At 48.9% G+C, this 15,814-nt stretch overlaps 1 protein-coding gene across 9 annotated transcripts in view; it reads left to right on the top strand.

Moving 5' to 3' along the window:
• The window catches only part of plekha5 (pleckstrin homology domain containing, family A member 5), a 118,379-nt gene that overhangs the window by 77,738 nt on the left and 24,827 nt on the right, over positions 1-15,814 (top strand). For 7 of the 9 annotated variants that reach the window (XM_076296535.1, XM_076296539.1, XM_076296538.1 and 4 more), the window contains exons 5-11: positions 2,226-2,264; positions 5,332-5,455; positions 5,965-6,069; positions 7,431-7,503; positions 9,326-9,426; positions 11,409-11,527; positions 13,722-14,984. In XM_076296535.1, the coding sequence (XP_076152650.1) occupies positions 2,226-2,264; positions 5,332-5,455; positions 5,965-6,069; positions 7,431-7,503; positions 9,326-9,426; positions 11,409-11,527; positions 13,722-14,984 (1,824 nt within the window). The remainder of the gene's footprint in view (positions 1-2,225; positions 2,265-5,331; positions 5,456-5,964; positions 6,070-7,430; positions 7,504-9,325; positions 9,427-11,408; positions 11,528-13,721; positions 14,985-15,814) is intronic. The other 2 variants (XM_076296536.1, XM_076296544.1) reach the window with 1 other exon arrangement.

The raw sequence follows: 15,814 nt of genomic DNA, 5'->3' as shown, positions 1-15,814 counted from the left end.
TGCTTAGTGTATTGACTTCACACTGGGATGTGCTATGTCTCTCTCAACTCATATTGTAACATCAACATGATGAAGAAGACACTATCACACAAATATATATATATATGCAGCAACACCTTCAATAACTTTTTCACAGCAGCTGTCTCTGAACTCGCAGCGGTGAACTGATTGAGGGTGCGAGAACGGAGTGGAGGGTGCAGTGTAGCAATCAGGGCAGTTTGGGTACAAATGCTCCCTGCTCTGGGCATGATCTCATCGGTCTCCCTCCCTTTGAGAAAACAATGGCACACGCCTAGCGGTTAGCGGACTGTAGATTCCATTAACTGTAGACAGACAGGGAAATTAGGTTCAGGTTTCATGGGCGTCGACTTTTGATCGTGCTTGTCTGAGTGTGTGTAGCCCGACACGGTGAAGGGTAATTGAAAGCGGAAAGCCTTCGGTGTGCTTTGTCTCATTAGTTCCTGTCAGAGGTGGCTTTGCAAAGATTTGTTTTGCATTATCCGAAAAAACCTCATCCCATCCTGTATCCTACTCTATATGGATTATAAATCGCAGCTATTGTCTGCACATCTGCATAGCAACTCTGAGCCAGCAGTTCTGATATAAACAGAGTGCATGGAGAGTCAGAAAGTAAACTGTCATAGTGACATTGAGGATGATGAAGTGAATGTCTGTGTGTGTGGGAGAGAGGACAGTGTCAGTGAGCTGTATTGTGGAATAATTCAACTTAAATGAGGACTTGCACGCAATATATTGTGGAATAATAGGATGTGGATAGGTGTTTAGGTGGGGAGGCTTGAATAACCCAATGAGAGAAACCAAGCACCAGTTTGCTTCTGCTCCCCCACCCCCCCACCCCCCAACCCAACCCAAACCGAACTAATGGATGCAACTAATGGGGATAAATGCTGCCCCAAAGGACCCCTCATCCAGTGATAATGAGGTTAAAGTGGCCCAGGGCCTCAATCTCATTCTCTCCCACACACCACTCGTCGGAGAAAAGGGATCCCTTCGTTCCCCCAAGACCTGAGAACTCTACTGCACTAATCCTGTTAAACTTTGGTGCTGGGAAACCAAAGAAATGAATCACATTTTAGAGGCTCAGAAAAGTCATATTTCACTGCAAAGTGAAGAATCTGTTTACATGAGACACAATCTAGATGCCCCCCCCCCCCCCACACACACACACACACAACCCTTTTTTTCTTAATATCTTCTAGTTCAATAAATCTGGCAAAAGCTTAAATAACATTCCTCATATCTCCAAAATGATTCATGAATATGATCAATGATTGGTTGTGTTCTTTTATGCTATTCACTGGCATGCAACGGTGCTTTTGTGCACAAAGCCAGTCCAAATCCCACGACTCCCAAATCCACATAAACAGCGTCTGCCTTCGTCTCGCTCCCCATTTCACATGAACACAGCATTGAAATTCAAACTCAGACTCACTGTCTCTTCTTCATGCACCAACATAAATACAAGCTTTTATGTAATGTCTCCCAGGCAGTTTAAAAGGGCTGTCCTTTTTATTGATGCTGTCTTTGGGGCCTAGCACGTCAGCATCATTCGCTAGCCTCTTGCTTTATCTCTTGCCCTCACAGTAAAGGCAGTGTGTGTTGTTGGGGAAGATGGAGCAGTTTTGGGGAGAGTGGTGGAGTGTTTGGGGGGCAAGGGGGGCTTGGGGGGGGGGTGGCAGTGAGCAGATTGTGTCGCCCTCGGTGCCTCTGGAATCCACGCGGCGCCCAGCTGAGATGAAGCGGCCGAGGGTGCGGTACCCCTGCGTGGGCACGCGTGGTGGGCGGATGCCCCAAAGACACGCCAGGCGGCTCCCTGTTAGCTAAACTGGCATCACCAGCGGCCACCCATCCTCCCAGTACACAACATACTTAATTATGTAGCCAGTAGCCGCAGGGTGGTGGTTAGTGTGAGTGCACGTGCACACACACACACACACACACACACACACACACACACACACACACACTCTCTCTCTCTCTCTCTCTCTCTCTCACTGGTATCTCGAGGGGTTTCCTGAAAAGATGCATAGTTTTAAAGACGGTGCACACCATTAATCCTTTCTCTTGATTTGTTACCATCGTACTGCCATTGATGTACCACCTCAGAGAGTGTTTGGGACTTTGATTATGATTTTCATTATAATTTATGAAACTTGTGATTGTTTATGCAGTTCATTTTTCCCCTCCCTCTTTTCTGTTTCTAGCGTGAATTGTGGAAAGCTTGTCCACCCTGTTGTAAACAGGTAATACATCTTCAGGGCTGACTGGGTGCTTTGCTCTGTCTTTGTATTTAGCCCCATTTATTTCTTCTGCCAAATAAGTCTCCATTCATCCTTGGTTTGTTTTCCTCACTCGCTCATTCATTCTGCTCTCGACACTAACCCTAGGCAGTGTGTGTGTGTGTGTGTGTGTGTGTGCGCTTGGATTGAGTGGCCTGATAACCTGCTATGCATTGCTAATGGGCGATGTGCAAGATTTATGTGTGCCATCCGATCTGTCTTGCTCATACGTAATATAAATCACGACAGCTCCCATCACTGACTGACTCAGCCACGGCACAACAGATAATTCCGTCTGCAGCGGAAATGAATGGTATAGTTCTCCTTCCACAGAGGCAGTCCTCTGTCTTCAGGAATTACCACATCCTTCCTCTGGCACTGACTGAAAGACAGGGTGGAGGGTGGGGTGGAGGGGGGGGTTGGTATTTCCAAGAAACACGGCTCCTCAAATACAGCTCTGCAGAACGACCTCATTGCATTGTCACCGTTGGCTTTCTCTTCTATCACGCATAGCGCTTGATAACCATCGGCCCCGTGTACATCCTGCTCGGACGTGAGGGGGGAAAAACAGAGTAGGGTCTCTTGGACGGCAACAGGAAGACCTCGTTAGTTCGTGCAGACTATGCGTGGTGATGAACTCTGAAGCTACGCTCTCGCGTAGTATGCTGTAGAATACAAGACTCCTGTTTTTCTGGATAATGCAAGGGGGGGAGGCAGAGGGAGGGAGGGAGGGAGAGAGAGAGAGAGAGAGAGAGAGAGAGAGAGAGAGAGAGAGAGAGAGAGAGAGAGAGAGGAGTTGCAGGTGGAAGGGGATGGAGGCATGGCTGCGTCGCCAAAACGCTCAGACGAATGCAATGAGGTTATCGCTCTCACCCAGCAGAATGATGTCACCTAAGATACAAAGAGCGATAGTGAGAAAGAGAGAGGGAGTGTGAGAGACGGAGAGAGAGGTGGAAAAATAGAGAGAAGGAGGGAGTGTGAGAGATGGAGAGAGAGGTGGAAGAAAAGAGAGAAAGAGGGTGCTAAGGGTGGGCCGATGAGTCATCGCCTCGCAGCTCTTTGACTTCTAATTGACGGTGCCAAAAGCGACACTCTCATCCTCAGACGAGGGCTCAATTCCCCTGCGTGCCAGCAAGGACGACGGAGGGTGAAACAAGGCTAATTTCAGGATGTCCGCCTCTCACATCGCCTCTCATTTTCTGAACTCCAGATATCATTAGATGACATCCTTCTCTCTCTCTCTCTCGCTCTCTCTCTCTCTCTCTCTGTCACTTTCTCTTTCTCTCTCTCTCTCGCTCTCTCTCTCTTCCCCTCTCTCTCTCTCATTTTAGTTTCCGGTCTGACACTTGGTTGCAGCATACTTGAGGCAATCATTTGGTAACCGCCCAGAGGCAATCAGACCAGTGTAATTAATGGTCCATAATAGGTCCAATAAACGCATGATTTAGTTCATGCTCTTTGGCCCAGAAGGTCACGCATAGTCCTCTAGTTTAAATTGACATAACGTGCTGAGCTCTGTGTGTGTGTGTTTTTGTGTGTGTGTGTGTGTCTCACACATGTGGGTTGTGTAAACAGTTGCACAGCTATGGTTGGTATTTGTGTGTGGTGTCTCATTTGTTTTATGTTACACTGCCGTTTGAACATGCAGGTGTTAGTAGCGTCTGCCTGACTGTGTAGAATGCTGCTTGATCTAGTTTGGAATGTTATAAAGGGTGTGTGTGTGTGTGTGTGTGTGTGTTTAGGTGTCTGTGTGTGTGTGTTTAGGTGTGTGTGTGTGTCTGGATACAGGTGTGTGTTTCGGTGTGTATGCACTGATGTGTGTATATTGGTGTGTCTAAATGCCGCTGCAAGGTGTCTGTGTGTGGCATGCAGCCATCAGTCTGATCACCCTTCAGGTGACTGTGTGTGTGTCTGTGTCTGTGTGTGTGTGTCTGTGTGTGTGTGTGAGAGAGCATAAGCTACTTGGAGGGAATCTAAAAATACTCTCGCACACCGGTCTAGGTGCGTGTTCCTAGGTGGGTGTGACCTAAAATCCGACATCACGTAGCAGACAGGAGGATATTTTTTCCCCCTACTCACCTGCTCCAGAAAGGACTAGACTCTCCACACGTTAGCATTAAACTGTAACGCTAAGGAATGTAGGACAGCATCAGGAGACAATGCACTTCTGATCGGATGCCAGATTTATCTTTGGCAGTGTCAATGAAAGCGCCAAGATTTATCCTCGGGTTTATTTTACTGCGCCCGTAGTCTGTGCGAGCAGAAAATAATGGGGACGGAGTTGCTTGTGCAACCTGCCAAGTCAGAAGGGAGGATTAGGACCTTCAACCTCTCAGCGTCTGGGTTGTTCTGGCCTTCTTGTGCGGTGGATGGGGGGAGGGGGAGGGGGCTGTCTGGAGCATAAACTTTGATGCAGTTCAATTTGTCAGCTCTCCTGACTTGGCAAGGCGATTTAAGGTTGTCGGACGTAAAGGTATATATCAGCGGTGTGGCGCGGAGTGAGTAATTGCTTTGATTCATGGGGCTCTGCTTTCTCCTCTCCCGTGTCTGCCGGGGGGGCAATGGAGGCTGCAGAGATGCAGTGTCATTAAGACAGGGGGAGTTTGAAAGGCCCACAGAGTTGATGGTGGGGTTGAGAGAGGCTCGGGGTGGAGGGTAGGGTGGTGCTGGGCGGTCAGGCGGGCGGGCGGAGGGAGATTTACCAAACCAATAGCTCAGGACGAGGCTCGGGGAGATTAGGCCGCTAGCGAAGGCATCCCTCAGCTCGCCACCGTCTCTTTAACTCGGCCATTGATCTGTCAGATTGATGCTAGCATTCTCCCAGGCTCTTTTGTGCAGCCTCACCTTCCTCTCTCTCTCTCTTTCTTTTCTTCTCTCTCTCTCTCTTTCTTTTCTTCTCTCTCTCTGTCCTTTTTCCCCTTTTCTCCCTCTTCTTCCTCCCCCTTACTCCTCCTTCGCCTCACTAACTCTCTCCCTTCCCAGTCTCCTGCGTTTTTTTTACATTTATTTTGGTTTTCTTTTGTTTCTCTAGACCAGCGCAGAACGCGCCCACGAGCACTGAGAAAAAGGAGCGGCCCACGAGCACCATGAGCGAGGCGTCGAACTACACGGGCGGCTCGGACTACACCACCTACGCAGGCAGCCCGGTTGCCAGAGTGAGTGAGAGACCTGGGCTGGCCTTTTCAGCAGGAGTCTCACACGACTTAATCGAACCTTCAACACCCAACACTGAAATAAATGGATTATATCAGACTGCTGCCTTGAAATCTGAAATGGATTACACTGTGTACATATTTCAATCAGGGTGTAAGGTTGATATTTCCCCCCTGAGACAGCTGGACAAATTTGTAAATGTTCTTGACTTGCCTGTGTTGACCTTAGAAAATGGAGGTTGCCCATAAAGTAGCAGTACTTCAAACTGTTTGCAAAACTTTTGCAAAGATAAATAAACTATGAAGTTTAAGGGAGCATTTGTAAACATCAGGTTTTAATTATGCAGGGCCTGTGTATACACTCATTTAAAGTGGAGCTTCAAATGATTTTATTCATGCTGTAGAATAATTTATGACCACGTTGCCAGATATCCAGCGTGTCCTGCACCATAGGATGTCTGATTACACATCAAATATTTTCAGAATAATTAATTCAACCTTGTTTTTTGCAGCAATCAAGGCCCTCCAAGAAAGTCCACAATTTCGGAAAGAGGTCAAACTCCATAAGGAGGAACCCAAATGCTCCAGTAGTCAAGAGCAGCTGGCTTTACAAACAGGTAATAATGGTCAATTTGCCCTGCGCCACACACACACACACACACACCTTGCTGCACAGAACTGCTAGCCCCACATTGGAGATCAGAGAAAAATTGTAGGTTAGCCTTTTGTTTCCACAGTACAATCGCACAGGCTGCACACCCAAGGGTTTTCTGTCTCCTAAATTTGTCACCCTCCACGTTTCTCTCTATGGCTTTTCCGTTCCTCGATTTCTCAGATTCCAGCTTCTCCCTGGCTCTCCTTCCCTCTTTATCTGTTGGAGATGTCCTCATTACCATTTAATTGCATCTGCAATAATGGACATGTGTAGATCTGCAGATCTCTGGCAGCTGTCAAATATGTGGGGAAAGGCACTGCTGCTTGATATGATCAAGGGAAAACGCTGGAGAGATTCTCATTCGAATTCAAAGCGTGACACATGCTAAGCTTTTGAAAAGCCCGTGGAATATCCGTCCAGGAGATTTGCATCTCGTAGGCACATAACTGGACGTGTGACGCTTCTGCATTGGTGTGTGGAGGCATTTAGGAAAGCTCTCACTGTTACAAGGCCTTAAAATAAACCAACAGAGTCATTCAATAAATAATGCATTGAACTGCTTTGCTCTCAGGCTTGACTATGCGTAGCATACATTTTCATCATTCTCCATCACGTCTGTGTTATCCCCATATTCCAGGCTCTCAAGGAATTCAAAGAATCGTTCTCAGTGTTCTGCTAAGCACAAGAATCATCAATAACCTCTCCTCCAGCTTGAAACCCCCTTTGAACGCAATATTGATTTCCTCCCAAAAAGAAAGACTTCATCACTGGCACTTTTTTTTCTCTGCTCATCAACTGCATCCCTCTCTCTCTCTCTCTCTCTCTCTCTCTCTCTCTCTCTCTCTCTCTCTCTCTCTCTCTCTCTCTCTCTCTCTCTCTCTCCCCCTCCCTCCGTCCCTCTCTTACACTCACTCTGTCTCTGAAAAAGGCTTTTTTATATAGCTGTTGTCAACTCATTTTTTACTGGCTTGCCATTAACTATACAAATACCAGGAAACGCAAAAGCGATACTCACTGGGAAAGAGGTAAACATCGTTAGAAAGATGAACTGAGCGCGAGTGCTGCCGCTGAAGAAACAGCCTGGTTTAAACGCCGCCAGGAAAACAAAGTAGGCTTCGTTCTTAAACTTTAACTGTAAGAACGGGAGAATCTGGGCGCTCTCATTAAGAGATAAAGGCAGCCAATTTGTTTCGTCCCGGGCCCCGTCCAAAGCCTGTCTAATCGAGGCTGTCTGAAGTGAAGGTGAAGGAGATAGCGGGGGGAGCTCAGTCAGATGCTCGTCTTTTTAACGTCGGCCGTTGTCTCCTCTCGGTCTCCTCACAGGACAGCACGGGAATGAAGATGTGGAAGAAGAGGTGGTTCGTGCTGTCGGACATGTGTCTGTTCTACTACAAAGGTGAGCTATTGCCACATCGACACACAAACACATAAACACAAACATATTGCTTTACCTCATGTAAGGATGCAGGATAGATATGAAGGACATTCACACACACACACTCACACACACACACACACACACACACACACACACACACACACACACACATAAAAAAAAGTGATGTTAATATAGAATGAAGGGTCTGAAGAATGGTCTAATTAGGATGTTACTAGTGTAAAGAGATGTAATTATGATAACACTAGTGAGATGCTTCCTGGTTCAGGAGAAGGTCATACTGATACACAGAAGTACTTATATGCTGCTTAGATGCTGGATGCTGATACCTGTTTATATGTCTTACCTGTGTTCTCAGACATGCATTACAACCTTTGACCCAAGTATGACAGTTAAAGGGTAACCACCCCCCCCCCCTCAATTCCTCCCATGCAGAGATACCAAGACTATTTTCTTTTTCTTTCATTAAGACAAATAGTGCAATTAAACACCCCCACCCCGTGAAGTCAGGAAGCTCTTTCATGGACAGCCCTCAGAAGGGAATAGGCTGTTTATTGAGTGAGCGTACAGAGAAGAGTTCTTACTGGAGTGGGACGTGCTCTGGGTGCTGATAACGGCCTGTCTCTCCCTGTCTCTCTCTCTCTCTCTCTCTCTCTCTCTCTCACACACACACACACACACAAACACACACGCACATACACACAGACTGTTTTCTCCCTCGCCTTCTCTACACCTCCCCTCTCTCCTCTCTTTCTGTGCCATGTTATCAGTCTCCCTTTCAGCCCGCACCTCTGCCAGTCAGGTTAAATATTGCTAAAGGAGTTGAGACGCCAGCTGCTTTTATGCTCCGGAATGAAAATGGATGTAAAAGAGCCGAGCCCTGTCGGGCGGCGTCTGGCTTTTACTACCTGCCCTGCCTGATAAGTCTTATCTCCTCAGATTCACTACTGTCAACCCCCTTCCTTCGCCGTCAGATAACCCTGCGGCGCTGGGGGGGCAACAGGCCTCTGGCGCCCCCTGTCAGTGTGTTGCTGAACTGCACGTTTGCTGCGAAATCCCAAGAGGGGCAAGAATAGGATGTTCATTTGTGTGAAATGAGCAGTCAGCCATCTGTGTTCGATTATTTCTCTCTCTCTCTCTCTATCTATCTCTCTCTTTCTCTCCCTCTCTCTCTCTACTCATGGAGCTGTCATTGAGATTGCTATTCAAAACAACATACTCTCATCATCATACATTTATTTGCAATCTGAGGAGAATGCTTAAGCAGACGGCTCCATGCATTGCTACCAGTTTTGAGGACAACTGTAACTCCTCTCCTCTGTAATAACCGAGACTAATTGAAATTGACATCGCTGTTCTTTCGAGGCATTGGAGGCAGAATGGCTTCGTATCATTTTAACGTTTTCTTCGCTCAGCTGGTGTTTGCTGGTGCACACCGTCAGTTTTTCTCTTCCTTCATGGCTGTATCGTGGTTGTCACTGCCAGTTTGTCACGTGTACCGTCGATAAATGACTATGTAACAGGCGTCTCGCTGAGCTAATGGTGGGGTACGTCGACTGTGCCCCCCCCCCCCCACACACACACACACACACACACACACACACACACACACATTCACACACACACACACACACACACAACCATCACAGTCACCCTCCACAGCACAGAATTTGACATTATTCTAATCACCACCTCTGACGATTTGTTTTGCAAAGAAGCAGAGGCTGAGATGAAAGCGCCAGCTGAGATTTGCTGGAATTCAGGCATCTCTGCACCCACATGAAAGCATACAAACACTCATTTTTTTCCTCCTTTCCTGTAGATGACAAAGAAGAATGCATCCTTGGAAGTATCCTCCTGCCGAGCTTTCACATATCCTTGCTGTCCGTGGACGACCACATAAGCAGGAAATACGCCTTTAAGGTCAGCATTCCACCCTATCTTTTGATTCACATTCTTTTTAAGAGCAGGTTGTTCTTTTGTTTGAAACGATTTTTGTGGAAGATGTTGCAAGAGATTTCCTCTCCACAGCCAGAAGCAGGCGGTTTTGTGTGTACTGCCCTCTGTGGATTCCTAGACTCTGCCTCGGCTACCCGCCCCATATAAACACAGAAGTAGATAAGGAAAAAGAGTGAGGAAGAGAAAACACACAGACACACACACACACACACACACACACACACACACACACACACACACACACACACACACTCCATGAACCCAGCAGATAGCCTTAACTTCCTCTGGCCAGAGCTCCTTCATTTGACTTCTGTTTCCACCATCACATCAGCCACTGTGCATGTGCAATCAATCTACATGTATGTGTGTGCTGAAATGTGATGGAGTTGTCTACTTTATCTTCTGTCTTATCAGGCTAGATAACACTGGCAGGGGCCTGCACTGCTGCAGTAAGCCCCCCCCCCCACCCCCACCCCACCCCACCCCAACCAGTAGAGCTTGGGGCCCAGAGACCAACCCAGCGTCAGTCACATTTATGGGGCTATAGGTTAGCTGATTTAATTAAGAAGCGCATATATGCCACGGAGTCGCCAAGCGCCTTGCTGTGCCAAGGGGGGCCGGACGGGGGCGGGGAGGGTTGATGGGGAGGCGTGGCTGGTGGCGAGCCAAGGTCACTCATGGACATGGAGCGTGGGAGTCGGAGGGTCTCTGGTGTCGCTGGCCCAGAGCACAACTGGGAGGGATTCGCACCACGCAGTGGTTGGACCTTTTCCAGAGCGTTTGGGGATGCTAAGCCCGGTCATGCATTAGGTCAGTCCCCATGGGTCAGCCTCACCCTCGACCAAGTATCCCAGTGCTGTGGCACTGACCTGGCCCACCTCCTGATCCCCTGTTCCAACTCAAGACTGCTTTCTCATGGCCCACTTGGACAAAGTGCCATGTTTTCTTTTTCCAGTTTTGAGGGACTTTGCTTGTGAGTGTCCTGATTTGATGACTTGCTCTGCAAGACAATGGGGGTTTTGTGTGTGTCTGTTGGGGGGGGGGGGGGGTTGTTCTGACACTGTGTGGACTCATTCTATGCTTCCTGTGTTTCTTCCTGTCTGGATTAACCTGGTTTCTCCTGAGTGGGCCTAACTTCCCGAGAAACACTATCGGCATGAAAACAAACACTTCTGCTGAGTCACGGTGAGTCACGGTGAGTCACGGTGCGACCTCGTCGCAGTCCAATGTCCAGCACAGTGAATGTCTATCTCATCCACACATACACAGCATTGCATGGGTCCTCTCTGTTAATATGATGTGTCTATGTTTCCCATGAAAAAAAAACCAAAGTGTTCTGTAATCCCTTACTGAGAGGCTCCGTCAGCTTGCTGCTCTTGAAATTGCCTCCTGAACTGAATTGAAAGACTCATTTGTGGCTGTGCTGGGGGAAAAAGATGCCTGCTGCTGTCAGATCCAATTTAGGTCCCCTTCTGACACCCACAACATGATAGGCTTTTTTTTTTTAAATCACTAATCGACAGCCAGCTCATCGTCTCATCAATGATTGTCTGCCTACACGTAACAGGAAGCAATTTTTACTTGATTCACCATCGGCAAGGTCAATAGACAGGAGCATTTACCCATTGCAGAGCTATTGGCTGTGCAAGTGGATATCACTCAGACATTTTTGCTTCGTTGGTCTAATATTCTCATTGAATTTGTGTGGAAGCGTTCACCCTTTACAGAACTGTTGTTTGTGCATGTGGATATCACTCACACTTTTTGCTTCGTCTGTCTAATATTCTCTTTCAATTTATGTGTGTGTGTGTGTGTGTGTGTGTGTGTGTGTGTATGTGTGTGTGTGTGTGTGTGTGCGTGCGTGCGTGTGTGTGTGCGTGTGCGTGTGTGTGTGCGTGTGCGTGTGTGTTTCTCTCTTCTAGGTTATATTTTCGCTCTCCCTCCAGGCGACGCACCCCAACATGCGGACGTACTACTTCAGCACAGACAACGCCAAAGACATGGAGTCCTGGATGAAGGTGATGACGGATGCTGCGCTGGTCCACACGGAGCCGGCCATCACCAGGTGGGTGCACTGGCCACAGCAGACAGTGGACGAGCCTGACAGAGAGAGCTGCAGTAGGCTTGCACAGAGTCACTCGAGGATATCGTGTCCTGAGTTACACTGCCATTTTCCACTAATCTACAATAAAAGACTTTTCTTTATCAGAGATCAGTGAGATATTGCATCTGAGCACCTCTATTTCTGTGTCTTGCCCCTCGTTCAGAATTGAAGTTGAAGGTTTATTGAAAGTACAATCTGATGGCTGCGATCATTACTTAAAGATATTGAAAGATCCATATCAATCCAATCTATTCCAACCATCGTAAATTAACATTTCATCTTCTAGGATCTTCTAAAGTAAAGTTCTGTTGGTGGTGACAAAATAAGTAATCCAAAAGAACAATCATGACAAGGAAAGCGGAGTGTGTGTTGACATGAATCCCACTGAATCAAGGCTGATGTCTGCAGTCGCAATGGAAAGTCAGTGTCTTCTCTGTCTTGTTTCTCTTTGTGATGTTGGCTTTGCCATCAGATGCTGTCATTATTCCATGTCTCCTGCAGTAGGATGACTTCCCTCTCCGGCTGCCTTTGTTCTCCCCAAATTACAGCCCATCACTCTCCTTATAAAACTGCTCACGGATCCTCCTCCAAAAAATCAAATGGATAATTTTCTCTCTTTCTCTCTCTCTCTCTGTCTCTCTCTCTCTCTCTCTCTCTCTCTCTCTCTCTCTCTCTCTCTCTCTCTCTATTCCGAATCCGCTTCCCGGAGCCGAGGGCGAATCTTTTTGCCGTCTTAGCGAAGTACAAAATCAAATCCAAAGGGTGCAGTATCTTTGCCTGGCTCTTCACACCCAATACAGCGGCAGCGGCGACAGCCCAGCGCAGGCTCTGTGTGCGTAATGTCTCCCTGCTCTCAGAGCCACAAGCTGTTTGGGGCCCTCCGGCATGTTCTCTGTACTCGAGAGTCTCAGACGCGCTTGCTCTTCACAGTTGTGTAAGCAAAGGAGAGGGTGTGTGTACTGTGTGTGTACTCTGTGTGCACCGTGTGTGTGTGCGCATGTGTGAGTGTGCAAGTGTATGTGTTTGCATTTGCTAGACTGAAAGAGGTAGGTAGATTTTTGTCTTTGAGGCTGTGCATGTCTGTGTATGTACTAAATAGAAAACGAGAGAGAGAAAGTATGTGTGTGTGTGTGTGTGTGTGTGTGTGTGTGTGTTTGTCCACTGGCGTGTGTTCCTGTTCCTGCCAGTTAGGTAAGCAAGTGAGCGCTGGCCAGCGACAGACCAGTAGACCGGAGCTGCCCTGTCCCTCGGACCTGCAGCATTAACTCACCACAGCGCCCTCACTGTGAGGGTGTGCTGCCCTGGCAAATGGCCACAAACAGCCCTCCAGTCACCCCCAATCTGTTAATTACCTCAGACTGTCTGTCCGTGCTACTCATAATCCACTGAGAAAGAGTCTCCAAATATCTCGTCTTCAGTACAGTATGATGTCTGTGTTGCACAGGCTTTCGTATTCTCATGGGCATTGATATTCTGCCCAGAAGATTAGCGACTGTAAACTTCTGGAGTGAGATGGCTTTGCCCTTGAGGTTGGAGTGAGATGGCTTTGCCTTTGCCTTGTTTATATTCTGGAAAGGCTGTTGCTGCATGCAAAAGGGAGGCATTTGGGTCTCTCTTACCGACGTAAAGGGAGGCTGTGTTCTTCGGGGGAAATCGGGCTGCCTACATTTGGCTCCTCAAGGCTGTTTGGACACCTCTTGACGTCTCGGAAAGGTTTGTGCTTTCGCTTCCTCCTCCCGCCAGCTCTGAAGCGCACCTCTGTCATGGAGCCGGAAAGGTTGAAATCCCAGGGCTTCTGGTTGTTTTTTTAGTTTTTCTCGCGCTTATTTCACGGAGGAAGCAGGCTTGTCAGAGTGAGAGCTGAAAGCCGGTGTCGCCAGCAGGCAGCCTTGTTTTTAGAAAGGCCGTCGCGTTTTGGCAGTCTGTTCTCACCATCTCTCAGCAATCGGAGGTGTGTAGGTGTAGGTCAGACTGCCAAGATACTCCCAGAAAAAAGATAAACTACTTTCTCAGTATTGCCTCATACAATGCTTATGGATCGATTCAGTGAGCGCATTTTTTTCTCTCCTGTTTTATGGTTTGTTCACCTATTCATCAGATATCCCTCTCTCTTTCTATGTTTTAATCTTCTTTTCTCTATATTTCTCTCCTGCAGGCTGGATAAGTCGAAGGGCGACTATCGGAGCCCTCAGGAGATGAACAACATGCTGAACCACCGGGTCCTGACCCGGCCCGAGATCCAGAACAACGAGCGCAACCGGGAGCCGTCCCGCTCGGAGGAGAAGAAGCCCAAGGTTCTGGAGAAGCCCGGCAAGCAGAAGGAGCACAGCCACCGCTGCACCTTGCAGCGAGACGGCGACAGGTACACCCTGCAGAAAGACGGAGAGAGATACACCCTGCAAAAAGACGGAGACAGGTACTCCCTCCAGAAGGATGGAGAACGCTACTGCCTGCAGAAGGACGGGGAGAGGTACACACTTCAGAAGGACAGCGACAGACATGCTCTGCAGAAAGAGGAAGAGATGTACGCTCTCACGAAAGACGCAGAGCAATATGCACTCCAGAAAGAAGCAGACAATTACGCTACACACAAGGAGATCGAGAAATATGTCCTCCAGAAAGATGGAGAGAGACACACCCTTAAGAAAGACAGTAGATACGCCGTGCAGAAAGACGGACAAGTGTACGCTTTGCAGAAGGATGGGCAGCTGTACGCCTTGCAGAAGGATGGGGAGAGACTGACCTTACAGAAGGATACTGAGAGATACATGGTCCACAAGGATGCAGAGAGACACACACTCCACAAAGACTCAAAGAGGTACGCTTTGCCGAAGGACACGGAGACTTACGTCTCTCAGAAGGACATCGAGAGGTACCCCCTGCAGAAGGAAGGCGAGAAGCTGGTGTCGCCGCGGGATGGTGAGCGACCGGCCGCCCAGCGCGACAGCGAGCGTAGCTATGGCTACCAGCGCGAGCCGTCGGCGGAGCCCGCGCGGCCGGTCGCCAAGATCAACAGCATCAAGCTGCAGCCAGAGCAGGCGGCCGCCATTGCCGCCGCAGTCTCCTCCTCGCGTCAGCTCCAGCTCCAACTCCAACAGCAGCAGCAGCAGCAGCAGCAGGCCGCCCAGCAACAGCAACAGCAGCTCCAGCAGCCCCATAAGCCGGCCCAGCTTAACGGCTCCGGGGAGCGCAGCCCACTGGGGGACGTGGCGCTCGCGCAGCAGCAGCAGCAGCAGCCTACCAGAGCTCCAGGCCAGGGCCAGGGCCAGGGGCCGAGCCAGACTCACACCCAGCAGCAGCAGCCGCCGCCGGGCCACGAGCCGGAGAGGAACCTTCAGAGGACCAACTCCATGCAGCAGCTGGAGCAGTGGGTGAGGGCCCACCCGAGGGTGCGGCCCGGTGAAGACGACACCAGGAGGTGAGCGGGTTCGAGGGGAGGACAGGGGGTCAGGTAGTGTGAATAGGGAGGATTTGATTCCCTGCTGACATCAGTAGGGAAGTGAGACTCTTTACAATCCACCAGATGTTTACTTTTTTACACCCCTGTGCATCTTCACTCTCTCCCACTGCATAATACAGGATGAGGCTGACAAACAACATCATCTTCCTACCTATTCATCTTCCTACCTACATCATCTTTTTCCACCTATTTGTGGATATCTCTTTTCTCTCTCTCTTTCATGCACACACACACACACACACAAACACACACACACACACAGAGAGATACAAAATGCACACAAGTACAGAAACACAGAGACAGGTCCACTTTGAGATGTGCAGCAGACAGGCTGCTCTTTCACAGAAAGAGCTGAAAAAGGCTCCTGCTCCTCTCTGAACCATTTATCTCACCTACACAGATACTTTTACCCCCCTCTTCCTCTTCCTCTTCCCCCAACAGCACCCTACCGCTCCGCCTACCTCCTCACCATCTCAGCCCAGAGTGAGCTGAAAGCTTGTTATGTCAGCCAAGGCAGCCGCAACGCGCGCTGTATCGCTGTCAGGAAGCATCCCCCTCATTTTGCCAGAGCTTGTTTGAGACGGGAGTGTTTGCGCTCTCCGGTTTCCTGCTCCCCACTTCTTTCCTTCTTTCTCTCTCTCTCTCTCTCTCTCTCTCTCTCTCTCTCTCCACTCTCTCAGGCCTGCTCTCCTACGCTCCTCGGATGAATAAGTTATGGAGACCGTGTCCCCGACAAGAGTGGCGAGTCTCTCTCCGTAAGCGTCGGTCCTCGGGACGAGAGCGCGGAG

The sequence above is a fragment of the Alosa pseudoharengus genome, unplaced genomic scaffold (assembly GCF_046254945.1).
Source record: "Alosa pseudoharengus isolate Yale_2024_CS ecotype anadromous, Long Island Sound unplaced genomic scaffold, YU_APseudo_1.1 YU_APseudo_1.1_scf_20, whole genome shotgun sequence".
In the NCBI taxonomy this organism is placed as follows: domain Eukaryota; kingdom Metazoa; phylum Chordata; class Actinopteri; order Clupeiformes; family Clupeidae; genus Alosa; species Alosa pseudoharengus.
The sequence above is the reverse complement of the archived record's forward strand: the minus strand, read 5'-3'. Positions and strand labels throughout refer to the sequence as shown.